Source organism: Aedes albopictus, chromosome 1, assembly GCF_035046485.1.
Source record: "Aedes albopictus strain Foshan chromosome 1, AalbF5, whole genome shotgun sequence".
NCBI lineage: Eukaryota > Metazoa > Arthropoda > Insecta > Diptera > Culicidae > Aedes > Aedes albopictus.
In genome coordinates, this window is record NC_085136.1 from 23,117,200 (window position 1) to 23,134,293 (window position 17,094).

The 17,094-nt window shown below is 51.1% G+C and overlaps 4 protein-coding genes across 4 annotated transcripts in view; 3 read left to right on the plus strand and 1 right to left on the minus strand.

Annotated features, from left to right (window-relative positions):
* Positions 1–17,094, plus strand: part of LOC109417220 (NADPH--cytochrome P450 reductase) — a 350,731-nt gene that overhangs the window by 69,258 nt on the left and 264,379 nt on the right. The gene's annotated exons all lie outside the window — the stretch shown is intronic.
* Positions 1,223–8,466, plus strand: LOC109424749 (uncharacterized). Its single transcript, XM_029855741.2, has 4 exons — positions 1,223–3,108; positions 5,809–6,002; positions 6,361–7,642; positions 7,701–8,466. The coding sequence occupies exons 1-4, from the start codon at positions 1,223–1,225 to the stop codon at positions 8,278–8,280; spliced, it is 3,942 nt and encodes a 1,313-aa protein (XP_029711601.2). The 3' UTR covers positions 8,281–8,466.
* On the plus strand, positions 8,474–10,338 carry LOC134288154 (uncharacterized). Its single transcript, XM_062852016.1, has one exon. It carries the CDS (start codon positions 8,476–8,478, stop codon positions 10,336–10,338), a length of 1,863 nt encoding a protein of 620 aa, XP_062708000.1. The 5' UTR covers positions 8,474–8,475.
* Positions 15,110–17,027, minus strand: LOC134288156 (uncharacterized). The gene has a single exon (XM_062852018.1). It carries the CDS (start codon positions 16,997–16,999, stop codon positions 15,578–15,580), a length of 1,422 nt encoding a protein of 473 aa, XP_062708002.1. The 5' UTR covers positions 17,000–17,027; the 3' UTR covers positions 15,110–15,577.

Here is a 17,094-nt window from a genome sequence, read left to right on the forward strand (position 1 = left end):
AGTCCAGGTGCACTCCTCTCCGTAGTCGATGCGGAATCCTCTCCGGATTCCAGGTGGAGTCTTCTCCGGAGTCCAGGTGCGCTCCTCTTCGGCGTCCAAGCGAACTTCTCTCCGGAGTTCAGGTGAACTCCTCTCCGAAGTCCAGGTGAACTCTTCTCCGAAGTCTAGGCGGACCCCTCTCCGTAGTGCAGGCGGACTCGTCTCCGTTGTCCATGCGGAATCCTCTCCGGATTCCAGATGCAGTCCTCTCCGAAGTCCAGGCGAACTACTCTCCGTAGTCCAGGCGAACTCCTCTCCGGAGTCCAGGCGGACTCCTCTCCGTAGTCGATGCGGAATCCTCTCCGGATTCCCGGTGGAGTCTTCTCCGGAGTCCAGGCGAACTCCTCTCCGGAGTCCAGGCGAACTCCTCTCCGGAGTCCAGGTGGACTCCCCTCCGGAGTTTTGGTGGACTCCTCTCCGGATTCCAGGTGGAGTCCACTCCGGAGTCCAGGTGGACTCCTCTCCGGAATACCGGTGGACTTCTCTTCGGCGTCTAGGTAGACTCCTCTCCGGAGTCCAGGTGGATTCCTCTCCGGAGCCCAGGTGGATTCCTCTCCGGAGTACAGGTGGACTCCTCTCCGGAGTATAAGTGGATTCCTCTCCGTAGTCCAGGTGGACTCATCTCCGGAGTCTAGGTGGACTCTTCTCCGGAGTCCTGGTGGACTCCTCTTCGAAGTCCAGGCGAACTTCTCTTCGAATTCCAGGTGGACTCCTCGCCGAAATCCAGGTGGATTCCTTTCCGGAGTCCAGGCGAACTCCTCACTGAAGCCCTGTTGAACTTCTCATCGAACTCTACCCTAAAGCGCAGGTATTTTCCAGCGGTTATGAGGTGAACCCCACTGTACACTGTAGTGCTACTAAAGCGGAGTTCAGGAGGACACCTCTGCAGAATCCAGATTGATGCTTCAAGTCTCAATAAAGGAAGCCGTGATTCCTCGAGAGTCAATAATTTACATAAGAATGAACATTTTAAAGCAAGAACGTTTGTACATACAATGTTTGACCATTATCCAAACATCTACCATATCATTTCATAAATATCGTAAATAATAGCGTGACCATCTTAATCAGCAAACTTTTTCTTAATTGACAAAAACTTCAACTGACATCTATTAGTCGCAACGCCATAAAACTGCCATTTCGTAGCGACACCTCTCCATTCAAAAGTATTCCATCATCAATCATGTGGCACTCATTCGTTGTTCTCTTCATCCTCCTACCTACGCCCTATGCGTTCAACTGGACGGGCTCCCTTTCCCCCAGGCCATCTCCGCTAGTCGGAGCAACGGTCGCCATAGTTGAGAGTTTCTTCGTACCCGTTTGCAGTCAGCTGTACATCCGACGCCGGGCTTCCAACAAACGAAATGCCCGCTTTCAGTACGACCTCATCGAAGCAATACTCCCGCAAATCGAGCCCCAAATCCGCGTACAGCTGGAAACCATCCAGGCTCGAATGCTGAACCACTCCAGAGCCCACAACGTCTTCTTCGTGGATGACTACGAGGCCTTCGGCGAAATCAGCGACAGGATGCGGGTCCAAACCTACGACTACAGTGGGTACTTCTTGATTATTGTGACGGATTCGTCGCGGAACAACTTCAACACCGTTCAGCAGATCATGGACGACCTGTGGTCCCATTACGTCATCAATGTAGCCGTACTGTTGAGCTACGACGATTCGCCGGAGGATGCCTTCTACTATACGTACTTTCCGTTTAGCACGACCTACTGTGAGGAAGTGCACCCGTGGCTGTGGAAGATCTTCAGCAAGGGTCGATTTGTGGATCCACAGCGGGCGTTCTACCCCAGAAAGTTGATGAATTTCTACGGTTGTCCACTGAAGATGGTGACATTCGACATCCCTCCGTTTTTGATGTTGGATCCAGGCTTCGACGGAACGGTGTCTGGCTTGGACGGAATTGACGGAATTCTGACAAGGGTGCTGAGCCAGCTGTTGAACTTCAGCTTGAGCATTGAACTTATGGAACCTCCGGAATGGGGCATAACGGACAAGCTAGGAAGCTGCACGGGAGCCTCCCGGCTCGTACGACAACGGATGGTCAACTTTACTGTAGGGTTCTGGTCGATGACTTACCGCAGGAATCGCTACATGGGTCACACCTCCGCCTACTACACCTCCCTGATAACTACCGTGGTTCCTCCTGGTCATGCGTATACCTCAATTGAACACTTGCTTCTACCATATAAGCTTGATTCGTGGTCCTGTATTAGTACGATCATCTTGATTGCAGTTCTGGTGATCATCGTTGTCAAATTCCATGGACGCATTATGCAGAACTTCGTATTCGGACGCTCCATAGCAGCACCTTTGCTGAATACGTTCAACATCTTCTTCGGCGGTTCGTTACCTCGGTTACCGCACCGGAACTTTTCCCGAACTCTGCTGACGTTCTGGCTGCTCTACAGTATCATAATACGAACCTGCTATGTCGGCTCCCTCTTCAAGTTCCTTCAACTGCAGCCGAATAAAACCGTTCCAAAGATCATCCCGGAATACATGGCGGCTGGCTACCACATACGGATGGCTCGCAACTACAGTTACATCTTCGAAGCCTTCCCCAGGGTTTACAAAAGGCTTCAACAGTCAAACCTCACCAATTTCCTGGCACGGGAAATCGACGAACTCCAACAACCGGCCACGCGTTACATCGTGCTTGCTCCGACGGAAGCCATCGCCTATCTCAATCGGCAACTCACCAAGCAGGGGAAACTCCTCCGGGTCAGCGGCGATCGGGTCTACACGTCCAAGTTGACGATCTACAGCCAGCGCTCGTCACCGGTACTGCAGCCGTTCAACTACATTCTCGGCTTAATCAGCACGGCCGGCCTGATCGATCAGTGGGCTTCGGGCTTTTCGTTGCCCATATTTCTGAAGGTGTCCAGCGGAGTCAACGGTCCACGGCAGTTGACCGTGCGGCAGCTGATGGGCTGTTTGGAGTTACTCGCGTTTGGATTGACCGTGAGTGGTCTGGTGTTGCTCGTTGAGTGCTTGGTGGACCGGTGGACAAGCCAGAAACGTCGTGTTCGCAGACGCCGTCGACGGGTTCGGTTTGTTCGTTAAGGTGTGGCTTACAAGCTTCAGCTAAATCTAATTGCGTGATTGTACTATCGATGTATTTTGAAAATTTGAAAAGAATTTTGACTTTTTTACATGTGTTACTTAAATTGTGTTTTCTTTTCTTGTTGTTTCAACACCAAGTTAACAAAACCATCTTCTCTACTCGTGGAGACATCCTCTCTAAGTTGGAGAGGAGTCCACCTGAACTCTGGAGATGAGTACATCTGGACTCCAAGGAGGAATTCGCCTGGACTCCGAAGAGGAGTTCGCTTGAACTCAAAACCGGAATCCACCTGGAGTGCAGTTAGTAATCCGCCTGGACTCTAGAGAGGTGTCCATAAGGACTTCGGAGAGGAGTTCGCCTGGACTCCGAGGAGAAGTTCGCCTGAATTCCAGGGATGATTCCACCTGGACTCCGAGGAGGAGTTTGCCTGGATTCCGAAAAGAAGTTCGCTTGAACTCCAAAGCAGAGTCCACCTGGAGTGCAGAGAGTAATTTGCCTGGATTCCGGAGAGGTGTCCACCTGGACTTCGGAGAGGAGTCCACCTGGATTCTGAAGAGGAATCCCCCAGGACTCCTAGAAGGAGCCTGCCTAGACTCTGCAAAGGAATCCACCTGGAGTGCGGACTCTATCTGGACTCCGAAGAAAAGTCTGCCTAAACTCCGGAGAGGAATCTGCCTGGACTCCGAAGAGGAATCCTCTTGAACTCCAAAGCGGAGTCCACCTGGAGTGCGGAGTCCACCTGGAGTAATCCGCCTGGACTCCTAAGAGGAGTACTCTTGAACACCAAAGCGGAGTTGATCTGGAGTGTGGAGAGTAATCCACCTGAACTCCGGAGCGGTGTCCACCAGAACTTCGGAGAAGAGTCCACCTTGTCTCCGAAGAAAAGTACACCTGATCTCCGGGGAGGAGTGCTCCTGGTCTCCGAAAGGACACCACTTGGATTCTGGAGAGGAGTCCACCTGATCTTCGAGGAGGAGTCTGCCTGTTCTCCGGAAAGGAGTTCGCCTGGACTCCGGTGAGAAGTCCGCATAGATTCCACAGAGAAGTTTGCCTAGACTCCGTCGAGGAGTTCGCCTGAACTCCGCGAGAGTAGTCCACCTGGACTCCGGAGAGGCTATCGTCTGGACTCCAGAAAGGATTCCGCCTGGGCACCGTGGAGGAGTCTGCCTGGGCTCTGGAGAGGAGTTTGCCTGGGCTCTGGAAAGAAGTCCGCCTGGATTCCAGAGAAGAGTCTACCTGAACCTCGGAGAGGAGCACCTGATGCCCGGAGAAGTTCACCTGGAAGCTGGAGAGGAGTCCGCCTCGACTCCGGAGATGATTCCGCCTGGACTCCGAAGAGGAGTTCGATTGAACTCCAAAGCGGAGTCCACCTGGAATGCAGAGTAATCCGTCTGGATTCCGAAGGGGTGTCCACACGGACTTCGGAGAGGAGTCCGCCTGGACTCCGAGAAGTTCACCGGGACGCTGGAGAGGAGTCCGCCTGGACTCTGAGAAGGTTTTTGTGTGGACTCCAGAGGGTAGTTCGTCTGGACTCCGGAGAGGCTACCGTCTGGACTCCGGAGGAGAATTCGCTTGGGCTGCAGAGATAAGTCGGTTTAGAGGAGTTTGCATGGACTCCGTTGAGTTGTCTGCCTGAATTCCGGTGAGAAGTCCGCCTCTGGAAAGGAATCCACCTGGAGTGCGAACTCCATCTGGACTCCGAAGAAAAGTCTGCCTAAACTCCGGAGAGGAATCCGCCTGGACTCCGAAAAGGAGTCCCCTTGAAATCCAAAGCGGAGTCCACCTGGAGTAATCCGCCTGGGCTCCGGAGAGGAGTCCGCCTGCACTCCGAAGAGGAGTACTCTTGAACATCAAAGTGGAGTTCACCTGGAGTGTGGAGAGAGTCCACCTTGTCTGCGAAGAAAAGTACACCTGAAATCCGGGGAGGAGTGCTCCTGGTCTCCGAAAGGACACCACTTGGATTCTGGAGAGGAGTCCGCCTGAACTTCGAGGAGGAGTCTGCCTGTTCTCCGGAAAGGAGTTCGCCTGGACTCCGGTGAGAAGTCCGCATAGATTCCACAGAGGAGTTTGCCTAGACTCCGTCGAGGAGTTCGCCTGAACTCCGGGAGAGTAGTCCACCTGGACTCCGGAGAGGCTATCGTCTGGACTGCAGAAAGGGTTCCGCCTGGACACCGTAGAGGAGTCTGCCTGGGCTCTGGAGGGGAGTTTGCCTGGGCTCTGGAGAGAAGTCCGCCTGGATTCCAGAGAAGAGCCTGCCTGAACCTCGGAGAGGAGCACCTGATGCCCGGAGAAGTTCGCCTGGACACTGGAGAGGAGTTCGCCTCGACTCCGGAGATGATTCCGCCTGGACTCCGAAGAGGAGTTCGATTGAACTCCAAAACGGAGTCCACCTGGAGTGCAGAGTAACCCGTCTGGATTTCGGAGGGGTGTCCACAAGGACCTCGGAGAGGAGTCCGCCTGGACTCCGAGAAGTTCACCGGGACGCTGGAGAGGAGTCCGCTTGGACTCCGGGGAGGAGTCCGCCTGGACTCTGAGAAGGTTTTTGTGTGGACTCCAGAGGGTAGTTCGTCTGGACTCCGGAGAGGCTACCGTCTGGACTCCGGAGGAGATTCCGCCTGGGCTGCAGAGATAAGTCGGTTTGGAGGAGTTCGCATGGACTCCGCTGAGTTGTGTGTCTGAATTCCAGTGAGAAGTCCGCCTGGATTCCAGAGAGGAGTTCGTCTGGACTCCGGAGAGGAGTCCACCTGGACTCCGTAGAGACTACTTTCTGGACTCCGGAGTGGAGTCCGCCTGGGCTCCTCAGCGAACTCGTTTTGGATTCTGGGGAGAAGTTCGCCTGGATTACGTCTACCACTCTGATGAAGAGTCCGTTGGTGTTCAGTGAGAGGTCAATCAGAACTCCGGCGTGAAATTCATCTGGACTCTTCCTCGTCTGGCAACGCAATACTTTTTCAAGCGAATCCGTTCTAACGACGGGTAGTGTATAGACTTTGTATCTCTATTTTTACATTTGCAGAATTACTCGAAATAAATACTGCAGAGCTTTTCAATTGCCTACGTTTTTCTGTAACAATGTTCGCTCCAATTGAAGTTCAGACAAAACAAAACACATTGATTACTAATTACCATCCTATAGTCCGACGTCACCATAAAAAAATCCCGCATCATCAATACCCCCTCAATCGCCAAGTAACAACGATGCGGCCAACAATTGTCCTACTACTCACATCAATCCCAGCGCTACTCGGAGCGCCCAACTTCTTCTTCACCCCGTCATCGCCCGAACCTCCCGTAGCGGCGCAATCGATCGCCTGGATACTGCGGCGTCACTTCAGCCATTCGCACGAAGCCATCCTGATCAACCCGGTGTTCAACGGGACGCTCAGCGGTCTACGGCAGGGTGACCTCCTCGGCGATGTGATACGTCTGATCGATGCCCGGCTGGTCGTGCGGTTCTACTACCCGCGGAAGGACTTTGTGCGGCCCCGGTTCATGAACGTGTTCGTCGTCGATGGGTACGCGAGCTTCCGGAGGATCTACGCTCTGATGCACTACGAGAAGTTCGACTCGTCCGGGTTCTATCTGGTGGTGGTGGCCGGGGTGGTGCACGAGGACTCGCGGGAACTGGTGCGGAAGATTTTGGAGGACATGTGGGCGTTGGATATTGTGAACGTCAATGTGGTGGTTTGCGATGGACCGGGATATGACGAAGTACTTATCTATTCTACGTTTCCGTACACGAGGGATCATTGCGGGCAGGTTGAGCCGGTTTTGTGGCTTAACGTATCTGGAGGCGTTGGTGAGCTGGAACATGTGGATCTGTATCCGGACAGGATGCAAGACTTCTTCGGGTGTGCGTTGATCGGAGGCACACACGAAGCGAAGCCCTACACGATCATTCCCAGGTTGAAGAATTCTACGGAGATTGTGGTAAGCGGGTTCGAAGGAGATTTGGTGGACATGTTGGCGGCAAAGTTGAACTTTTCCGTGCGGTACGAGATTTCTGCGGAGGCTTGGGGTTTCGCACGCGAGAGAGGCAACAGTACAGGGTTGATGAAAATGATCCAAGAAGAGGAGGTCGACTTCGGAGTGGGTTGTATGGCGTTTGCGTATGATCGTCACAAGTATCTGAAGCCAGGGATAGCACACTACACGAGCAAGGTTCTGTTTGCAGTACCGTCAGGTCGACCTTTTTCAGCGTTCGAGAAGCTATTCAGACCGTTCAGTGCTAGTATATGGAGCTTGATATTGCTGTATCTGGTAGCAGGAGCGATCGTCACCTGCATTCTATTGTGTAGCCCTAGAACGATACGGAACTTTATCTACGGATACGAAATCGACTCGCCGTATTTGAACATGATGAATATCTTCTTCGGGGGAGCCTTGGAGCGGACTCCAAGTCGGAACTTCGCCCGAACGCTGTTGCTGCTGTGGATTCTGTTCTGCTTCGTCATTCGAACTCTTTACCAGGGGTCGCTCTATCAGTATCTGCAGCGAACGATGAACCACGATCCACTGGAGTCCATGGAGGACATTGATCGATCTGGCATTCGGTATTATATGATGGAAATCGGCCAGCGATACTTTGTCACCATGCCACGTGTTTTGGCCAGGTAAGTCTTGCTCAAAGGGCTCCAGTTGTTACCGTACTGCTGAAGTTCTTTTGCGTTTCAGAACGACCTACATACAACCGGGAAAAGATAGTCTAGGAAGCACAGTTGAAAAACTCGGTCGCCACCTGATCGACGGAGTTGTGTTGATTCCGTTGGACCACGCAGCCTACCACAACCGGATCTTCCCGAAGCAGGAGTTCGTCTACGTGGCCAAGGAGCATGTGGGAGTCTACCCGGTTGGGTTTTACTATCCGAAGAAGTCCCGACTGACGAAGGTGTTCGACGATCAAATTCGGAACATTCAGAGTACAAGGCTGATCGACTTCTGGCTGAGGAGATACGGCGACTATGACTTTTTCCAGAAGCAGGAATCTGGCGGAGGTCCCAGGAAGCTGAGTAACAGCCACCTGGCAGGAGGATACCAAGTGTTCTTGGGCTGGTTGGCTGTGAGTTGTATTGTTTTCGGACTGGAGCTGTTGTCGGTGCGGTGTGCGTGGCTGAGGAGACTGTTCGAGGCGATAATGGAACGAAGCGGATGTGATTAATATAAGGCCTTTTGTTTAGCAGAATAGTCTCTCCCATCTTTAACAAGCGTAAATGACTGGCTACTGCTTAACAGTCAAAGGGATATAGGTAATCAAAAATGAATTAGCCAAACCAGTTGTACTGTCAAATGATTCAGTCAGTATTGTATAAAAACGTAAAATCCAAATAGCAAAGTTGCAGTTGCAAAAGACACCATGTCACTGAAAACACTTCTATTTCTATTTATTCGATTAGCTCACACCACTCTTCAAATCGATCAACCCTCGAGGTCTTTAGTGCAAACCACCGTTCAAGTATTGCAACGCAGTTTCCAAGATCCCTTTGCAGCTTCGTGGATCGTCTGGGAAGGCTCAACGCCAACGGCAGAACTTCTACTGGGTGACCTGCTGGATACGATCACCGTTAACTTACGGGGATCCATTCCAGTACAACTCAATGTACAGGAAGCCGAAAATCAGCGGAGACCTTGGGTCCGAAACGTCCTACTGGTCGATGGTTACGAAGCCTTCGCAAAGCTACGCTCCGGGTTGTCTCTGGAACGTAATGATTTCTCCGGTAGATATTTGATCGTCATCAACTCCGCGATCGACGAACCATTCGTCCAGAAAGTGTTCGAAGATTTGTGGAAGATGCAGATCGCCAACGTTGTGTTGATTGGGATCGTGGCAAACAAGCCCCGAATGTGGACGTATTTCCCATTCTCTGACGGAAACTGCAGACAGGCTCGTTTGACCCAGTTGAGCCCAGATGACGAACTATACCCGGATAAGATTGCTAGCTTCCATGGCTGTCAGCTGAAGGTAGGATCGTTTGAAACCCGCCCCTTCACGATCATGGATCGTTCGGTCGAAGGAGAGTTACGGATGACTGGATTTGAGGGTGATCTACTGGATCTGTTGAAGGCAAAACTGGACTTCACCACTCAGATCTACGAACCGGAGAACGGCGAACAGTGGGGCTACGCTCTTCAGCAGAACAGTACCGGACTAGTTCGGATGATCCAGGAGGAAGAAGTTGATTTCGGAATTTCTTGTATGGGAATTTCTGTGGCCCGAAATGAAGTGTTGAAGGCTGGAATTGCTCACTACACGACGGCGTTGGTCCTGGCTGTTCCCAAAGGTCGCCCTTACACAGCGCTGGAAAAGTTGTTTCACCCATTTCAGGTGGAAGTTTGGTGGTGTATCGCCACCGTATTACTGGGATCAACGATCGTCATTGCCAACGTTGAACAGGCCGACGAAGCCATTCGAAACTTTGTCTACGGTAGAGGAGTCCAAGCGCCGTATCTAAACCTCATTCGCATATTCTTTTCCATCAGCATGCACAGGCTTCCAACCAGGAACTTTGCCCGAACTCTCCTCTTCTACTGGATCTTCTTCTGTTTTGTGATCCAGTCCTTGTACCAGGGAGCGCTGTATCGTTACCTCCAGAAGGACTCCACGCTGCCTCCCTCGAAATCTATGGCGGAAATCGATCGCACCGACGCCCTGTACTACGTAGTGGAAAGTGCCGAACGCTACTACAGCTCGTTCCCCCACCGTTACCAGAGAGTTCACCACCTACCTCAAGAGAAGAACAACATCATCAATCGCCTCCGGTGGATGATGCACCATCCGGAGTCGACGGATGTCGTGATGGGCGCGCTGGATCACATGGCTCACCATAACCATCTGTACCGCAGGAAGGGAGGCTTCATCGACGTCTGCCGGGAGTTCGTGTCGACCTACACGGTGGCCATCTACTACCCGAAAAGGTCCATGTTGACGCAGCGGTTCGACTGGGAGATCATGATGATCCAAGCTTCAGGGCTGATGAGCTACTACATCAACCGGTATGGAGACTATGACTTCTTCGGAAAGGTGAACGAAGCTTCGCAGCCTAAGAAGTTGAGCTGGGAACACTTGTCGGCGGTGTTCGAGTTCTGTGGCGCTCTGCTGGGGCTGTGTGGAGTGATATTTGTGATGGAGGTCGTTTCGGATCGGTATCCTTCGGTTAGAAGGGTGTTTTGGAGGCTATGTTGCAGAGGAGAAATTGAAGACTTGGAGTTGTCTCTATAGAAGTACGCCAATTGTGAAATACAGGAATTTAAAGAAACGCTGTAAGATTTCTTTGTAGTTTTGTAGTAATGAGGCTAAGTAGTTTTGCTTGCAACTCACAGGTCCTCTCAGCATCGATCCTGAGATCCTATCAGGGTACTTCTGAAGTAACTCCTCTGATCGTCTGAGGATTGCTTTCTTCTCAGGATTGGTTCGGAGATCTCAGGATTGCTCCTGAGATACTCTAAGAATTGCTCCTAACATCTTCCTAGGATTGCTTCTGAGATCCTATCAGGATCTCTTGAGATCGTCTCAGGATGGCTCCTGAGATCCTCACAGGATTGCTCCTGAGACCCTTTCAGGATTGCTTCTGAGATCCTCTAGGGATTACTCCTGAGATTCTCCCAGGATTGCTTCTGAGATCCTCTCAGGATTGCTCCTGAGATCCTCTCAGGATTGCTCCTGAGATCCTCTCAGGATTGCTCCTGAGATCCTCTCAGGATTGCTCCTGAGATCCTCTCAGGATTGCTCCTGAGATCCTCTCAGGATTGCTCCTGAGATCCTCTCAGGATTGCTCCTGAGATCCTCTCAGGATTGCTCCTAAGATCCTCTCAGGATTGCTCCTGAGATCCTCTCAGGATTGCTCCTGAGATCCTCTCAGGATTGCTCCTGAGATCCTCTCAGGATTGCTCCTGAGATCCTCTCAGGATTGCTCCTGAGATCCTCTCAGGATTGCTCCTGAGATCCTCTCAGGATTGCTCCTGAGATCCTCTCAGGATTGCTCCTGAGATCCTCTCAGGATTGCTCCTGAGATCCTCTCAGGATTGCTCCTGAGATCCTCTCAGGATTGCTCCTGAGATCCTCTCAGGATTGCTCCTGAGATCCTCTCAGGATTGCTCCTGAGATCCTCTCAGGATTGCTCCTGAGATCCTCTCAGGATTGCTCCTGAGATCCTCTCAGGATTGCTCCTGAGATCCTCTCAGGATTGCTCCTGAGATCCTCTCAGGATTGCTCCTGAGATCCTCTCAGGATTGCTCCTGAGATCCTCTCAGGATTGCTCCTGAGATCCTCTCAGGATTGCTCCTGAGATCCTCTCAGGATTGCTCCTGAGATCCTCTCAGGATTGCTCCTGAGATCCTCTCAGGATTGCTCCTGAGATCCTCTCAGGATTGCTCCTGAGATCCTCTCAGGATTGCTCCTGAGATCCTCTCAGGATTGCTCCTGAGATCCTCTCAGGATTGCTCCTGAGATCCTCTCAGGATTGCTCCTGAGATCCTCTCAGGATTGCTCCTGAGATCCTCTCAGGATTGCTCCTGAGATTCTCTCAGGATTGCTCCTGAGATTCTCTCAGGATTTCTCCTGAGATTCTCTCAGGGTTTCTCCTGAGATTCTCTCAGGATTTCTCCTGAGATTCTCTCAGGATTGCTCCTGAGATTCTCTCAGGATTGCTCCTGAGATTCTCTCAGGATTGCTCCTGAGATTCTCTCAGGATTGCTCCTGAGATTCTCTCAGGATTGCTCCTGAGATTCTCTCAGGATTGCTCCTGAGATTCTCTCAGGATTGCTCCTGAGATTCTCTCAGGATTGCTCCTGAGATTCTCTCAGGATTGCTCCTGAGATTCTCTCAGGATTGCTCCTGAGATTCTATCAATGTTGCTCCTGAGATTCTCTCAGGATGGCTCCTGAGATTCTCTCAGGATGGCTCCTGAGATTCTCTCAGGATGGCTCCTGAGATTCTCTCAGGATTGCTCCTGAGATTCTCTCAGGATTGCTCCTGAGATTCTCTCAGGATTGCTCCTGAGATTCTCTCAGGATTGCTCCTGAGATTCTCTCAGGATTGCTCCTGAGATTCTCTCAGGATTGCTCCTGAGATTCTCTCAGGATTGCTCCTGAGATTCTCTCAGGATTGCTCCTGAGATTCTCTCAGGATTGCTCCTGGGATTCTCTCAGGATTGCTCCTGAGATTCTCTCAGGATTGCTCCTGAGATTCTCTCAGGATTGCTCCTGAGATTCTCTCAGGATTGCTCCTGAGATCCTCTCAGGATTGCTCCTGAGATCCTCTCAGGATTGCTCCTGAGATCCTCTCAGGATTGCTCCTGAGATCCTCTCAGGATTGCTCCTGAGATCCTCTCAGGATTGCTCCTGAGATCCTCTCAGGATTGCTCCTGAGATCCTCTCAGGATTAATCCTGAGATCCTCTCAGGATTGCTCCTGAGATCCTCTCAGGATTGCTCCTGAGATCCTTTCAGGATTGCTCGTGAGATCCTCTCAGGATTGCTCGTGAGATCCTCTCAGGATTGCTCGTGAGATCCTCTCAGGATTGCTCGTGAGATCCTCTCAGGATTGCTCGTGAGATCCTCTCAGGATTGCTCGTGAGATCCTCTCAGGATTGCTCGTGAGATCCTCTCAGGATTGCTCCTGAGATCCTCTCAGGATTGCTCGTGAGATCCTCTCAGGATTGCTCCTGAGATCCTCTCAGGATTGCTCCTGAGATTCTCTCAGGATTGCTCCTGAGATTCTCTCAGGATTGCTCCTGAGATTCTCTCAGGATTGCTCCTGAGATTCTCTCAGGATTGCTCCTGAGATTCTCTCAGGATTGCTCCTGAGATTCTCTCAGGATTGCTCGTGAGATCCTCTCAGGATTTCTCCTGAGATTCTCTCAGGATTGCTCCTGAGATTCTCTCAGGATTGCTCCTGAGATTCTCTCAGGATTGCTCCTGAGATTCTATCAATGTTGCTCCTGAGATTCTCTCAGGATGGCTCCTGAGATTCTCTCAGGATTGCTCCTGAGATTCTCTCAGGAATGCTCCTGAGATTCTCTCAGGATTGCTCCTGAGATTCTCTCAGGATTGCTCCTGAGATTCTCTCAGGATTGCTCCTGAGATTCTCTCAGGATTGCTCCTGAGATTCTCTCAGGATTGCTCCTGAGATTCTCTCAGGATTGCTCCTGAGATTCTCTCAGGATTCCTCCTGAGATCCTCTCAGGATTGCTCCTGAGATCCTCTCAGGATTGCTCCTGAGATCCTCTCAGGATTGCTCCTGAGATCCTCTCAGGATTGCTCCTGAGATCCTCTCAGGATTGCTCCTGAGATCCTCTCAGAATCGCTCCTGAGATCCTCTCAGAATTTCTCCTGAGATCCTCTCAGGATTGCTCTTGGGATTATCACAGAAGGGCTCATGAGATCGTCTCAGGATTGCTCCTGAGATCCTCTCAGGATTGCTCTTGAGATCCTCTCAGGATGGCTCCTGAGATCCTCTCAGGATGGCTCCTGAGATCCTCTCAGGATGGCTCCTGAGATCCTCTCAGGATGGCTCCTGAGATCCTCTCAGGATGGCTCCTGAGATCCTCTCAGGATGGCTCCTGAGATCCTCTCAGGATGGCTCCTGAGATCCTCTCAGGATGGCTCCTGAGATCCTCTCAGGATGGCTCCTGAGATCCTCTCAGGATGGCTCCTGAAATCCTCTCAGGATGGCACCTGAGATCCTCTCAGGATGGCTCCTGAGATCCTCTCAGGATGGCTCCTGAGATCCTCTCAGGATGGCTCCTGAGATTCTCTCAGGATGGCTCCTGAGATTCTCTCAGGATGGCTCCTGTGATTCTCTCAGGATGGCTCCTGAGATTCTCTCAGGATGGCTCCTGAGATTCTCTCAGGATTGCTCCTGAGATTCTCTCAGGATTGCTCCTGAGATTCTCTCAGGATTGCTCCTGAGATCCTCTCAGGGTGGCTCCTGAGATCCTCTCAGGATGGCTCCTGAGATCCTCTCAGGATGGCTCCTGAGATCCTCTCAGGATGGCTCCTGAGATCCTCTCAGGATGGCTCCTGAGATCCTCTCAGGATGGCTCCTGAGATCCTCTCAGGATGGCTCCTGAGATCCTCTCAGGATGGCTCCTAAAATCTTCATAGGATTGCTACAGAGATCCTCTCAGAATGCTTCCGAGATTCTTAGGATTGCTGCTGGGATCCTCTCAGTATTGCGACTGAGATCGTCTTAGGAGTTCTCCTGAGATCCTCTCAGGATTGCTTCCTAAATCCTCTCAATATTGCTGGTGAGTTGCTTCCTGAATTGCTCCTGAGATTCCCTTTGGGTTGCTCCAGAGATCCTCTCAGGATTGCTTTTGAGATCCTCTCAGTATGGCTCCTTATATGCTCTTAAGATTGCTCCTGAATTCCTCTCAGGATGGCTCCTGAGATCCTCTCAGGATTGCTCCTGAGATCCTCTCATGGTTGCTCCTGAGATCCTCTAGGATTACTTATGAGATCCTTTATGAATTGCTTCTGAGATTGCTCCTGAATTTTTGAATTATTATCATCCATATCACGTCTACTACAGAAAGGTATTATATAATTCAAGTTCCCAACAAATCACTCTGTTATATTTTTAAATCAATTTTCAATTTTAGACCAAGTGAAGGAATGGACTGGTCTTTGGACACCCTATGGCAAACCCAATTTGACGTTTAAATCCAAAATGTCTATCCATTTTCGTATCACAATCAATTATTTACGCTACCACGCTTCTAACAAGAAACCAGTTGTCTATCGTTGGCAAACAGCATTTACTGATAGCATTTTACAAAGGATGACATGCGAAAGCACGATACAATCTAAAAACAATCAACGCCATCATATCTGGCAAATAGATCTCAGGACATGCAAGCGTTAATGAAGCTAGTAATGCAACTGTCCTAATGATTTGCATTTCCTGCCATTCGCTCCCCCTTCCGTCTCTATCCTATTCAACCAGAAAATCGAACATTCTTTTTAACGTTGGCACCCGTTCTGCCATCAACTCCATCACAAACAGCAAACAGGCCAGCACCAGCATTGCAGCCCACAGTTCGTAGCAGCCCAACAAGTGTTCATTCGTCAGGACCATCGGCGAGTGGTGCTGCGCCTTAGCTCTCCGAAAGAACCGATATCCGATGTAGCCGTGCAGCCAGTGTTCGATCAAACCGGATCGCTGAATCTTCCCGATTTCCTCGTCGAACCGTCCAGCCAGACAGGACTTTTTCGGATAGTAAAAACAGATCGGTGATCTTATTAGGACATCGTTGGCCACGTGGACGATACCGCGTTTGTAGAACTTCTCGTTGTAGGCCGCCAGGTGGTCGAAAGACGTCAGCATGGCTACCTGTAGGTAGTCCACGCTTTGCTGTCTGAACAGTTCGAAACGATGCTCGGTGTTATCTGGAATCATTGTTGTCCTGGAAGTTGATGAACTGGGTTAGAGTGTACAGAGACATGTGGTATTCTAGAAGGCTACCTCTTGAGAATACTGGGAATCTCTTTGACGTACATGACGTTTCCTCGCGACATCCGGTACGGCATCTTCGCTGCCTCGATACGCTTCAGTGAGTTCACGTGGCTAAAGTTCTTCGACTGCTGAAGGTACTCAAACAAGGACCCCTGATACAGAGATCGCAGTACAAAACACTGAAACAACCACAGAAACAGCAGAGTTCGTGCGAAATTCCTTCCCGGAGTTCGACTCATCGCTCCACCGAAAAAGACATTCATCAAATTCATACAGGCCATTCCGGTGCCGCGACCGTAGACAAACTTCCGCACACTCCACGGGTAGAACTTCAGCAGAAAGATCACCCCGGCGCCGATCGCCGTGTACAAACTCACCAACGTCCAGGTCACCGCGCCAAAAGGTCGGAACAACTTCTCGAATGCCGTGTACGGCCTCCCAGGTGGAACGGCGAACATCATCTTGATCGTGTAGTAGCTTAGGCTAGACTTCATCGCCGACATGCGTTCGCCGCGCATCGAAAAACATCCGGACGTCATGTTAACAGTCCCCTCGACTACCAGCTTGACCGCTCCGCTGAACGATCCGTTCTCGAAGACCTGCCCCCAGTGATCGTCGCCCGTCATTTCCACTATCTCGTACGTGAAGTTCAACAGCGTCGCGATCATGTTCAGCATGTCACCTTCCATTCCACGAAGCCGTTGGCGACCTCCCACAGATTCGATCATCGTGTACGGTGGATAGTCGACGGCAGCGATACGGATCGGACATCCGTGGAAGTTGGACAGCTTCGGCGGAAACAAATCCACGGATGGATCGAGCTTGCTGAACGGAGCCAGACGATGCAGCAATACGGGGTGGACATGTTCGCAATGGTGTTCTACGTACGGAAAATAGGTGAAGAGTGCGATGTCTTGGGCACTGTCATGACCTTCCATATTGGAGGTCACCAACACTACGTTTACGATGTTGTACGCCCATAGATCGATGAACATCTGCTGCAGAGTTCTGCTGAAAACCGGGCGAGGTGCCGTCAGGATCAGCAGATAGTATCCCGAGTAGTCGTACTTGTCCGGGTGGAGCTGACTGAGAATGCTTCGCAATGCCAAATAGCTGTCGAACAGGAGGACGTTGAAGAACCGAGGACGTCGAGGTCGGACCGGATTGCTGAAGATGTAGGCGATTTCGTTCGATGTTTGGAGCAGTATGCGATCGAGGATATCCAACTGGACGGCTTCGGTGTGGTCGTCCACCTTGGACGATTGAGTGATCATCGTCGACGAGTGGTTCGAAACGAAATGGCGTCTGAGGATTGCGACGATGGCATCGCTGAAGTCGTCAACTGAGGATTCTTCTGGGGGTAAGAGTAAGGTCGATGGTTTGGTTGAAACTGTATTGAGCGTAAGGATTACCAGTAGGAGCTTCATAATGAAAAGGATTTTAACTGTACTCGAACAGCTTGTTAGAAGGCGTTTTATACGATGCGCAAACTAACCAGTCATCGAAGTTAATGTAGTGCTCA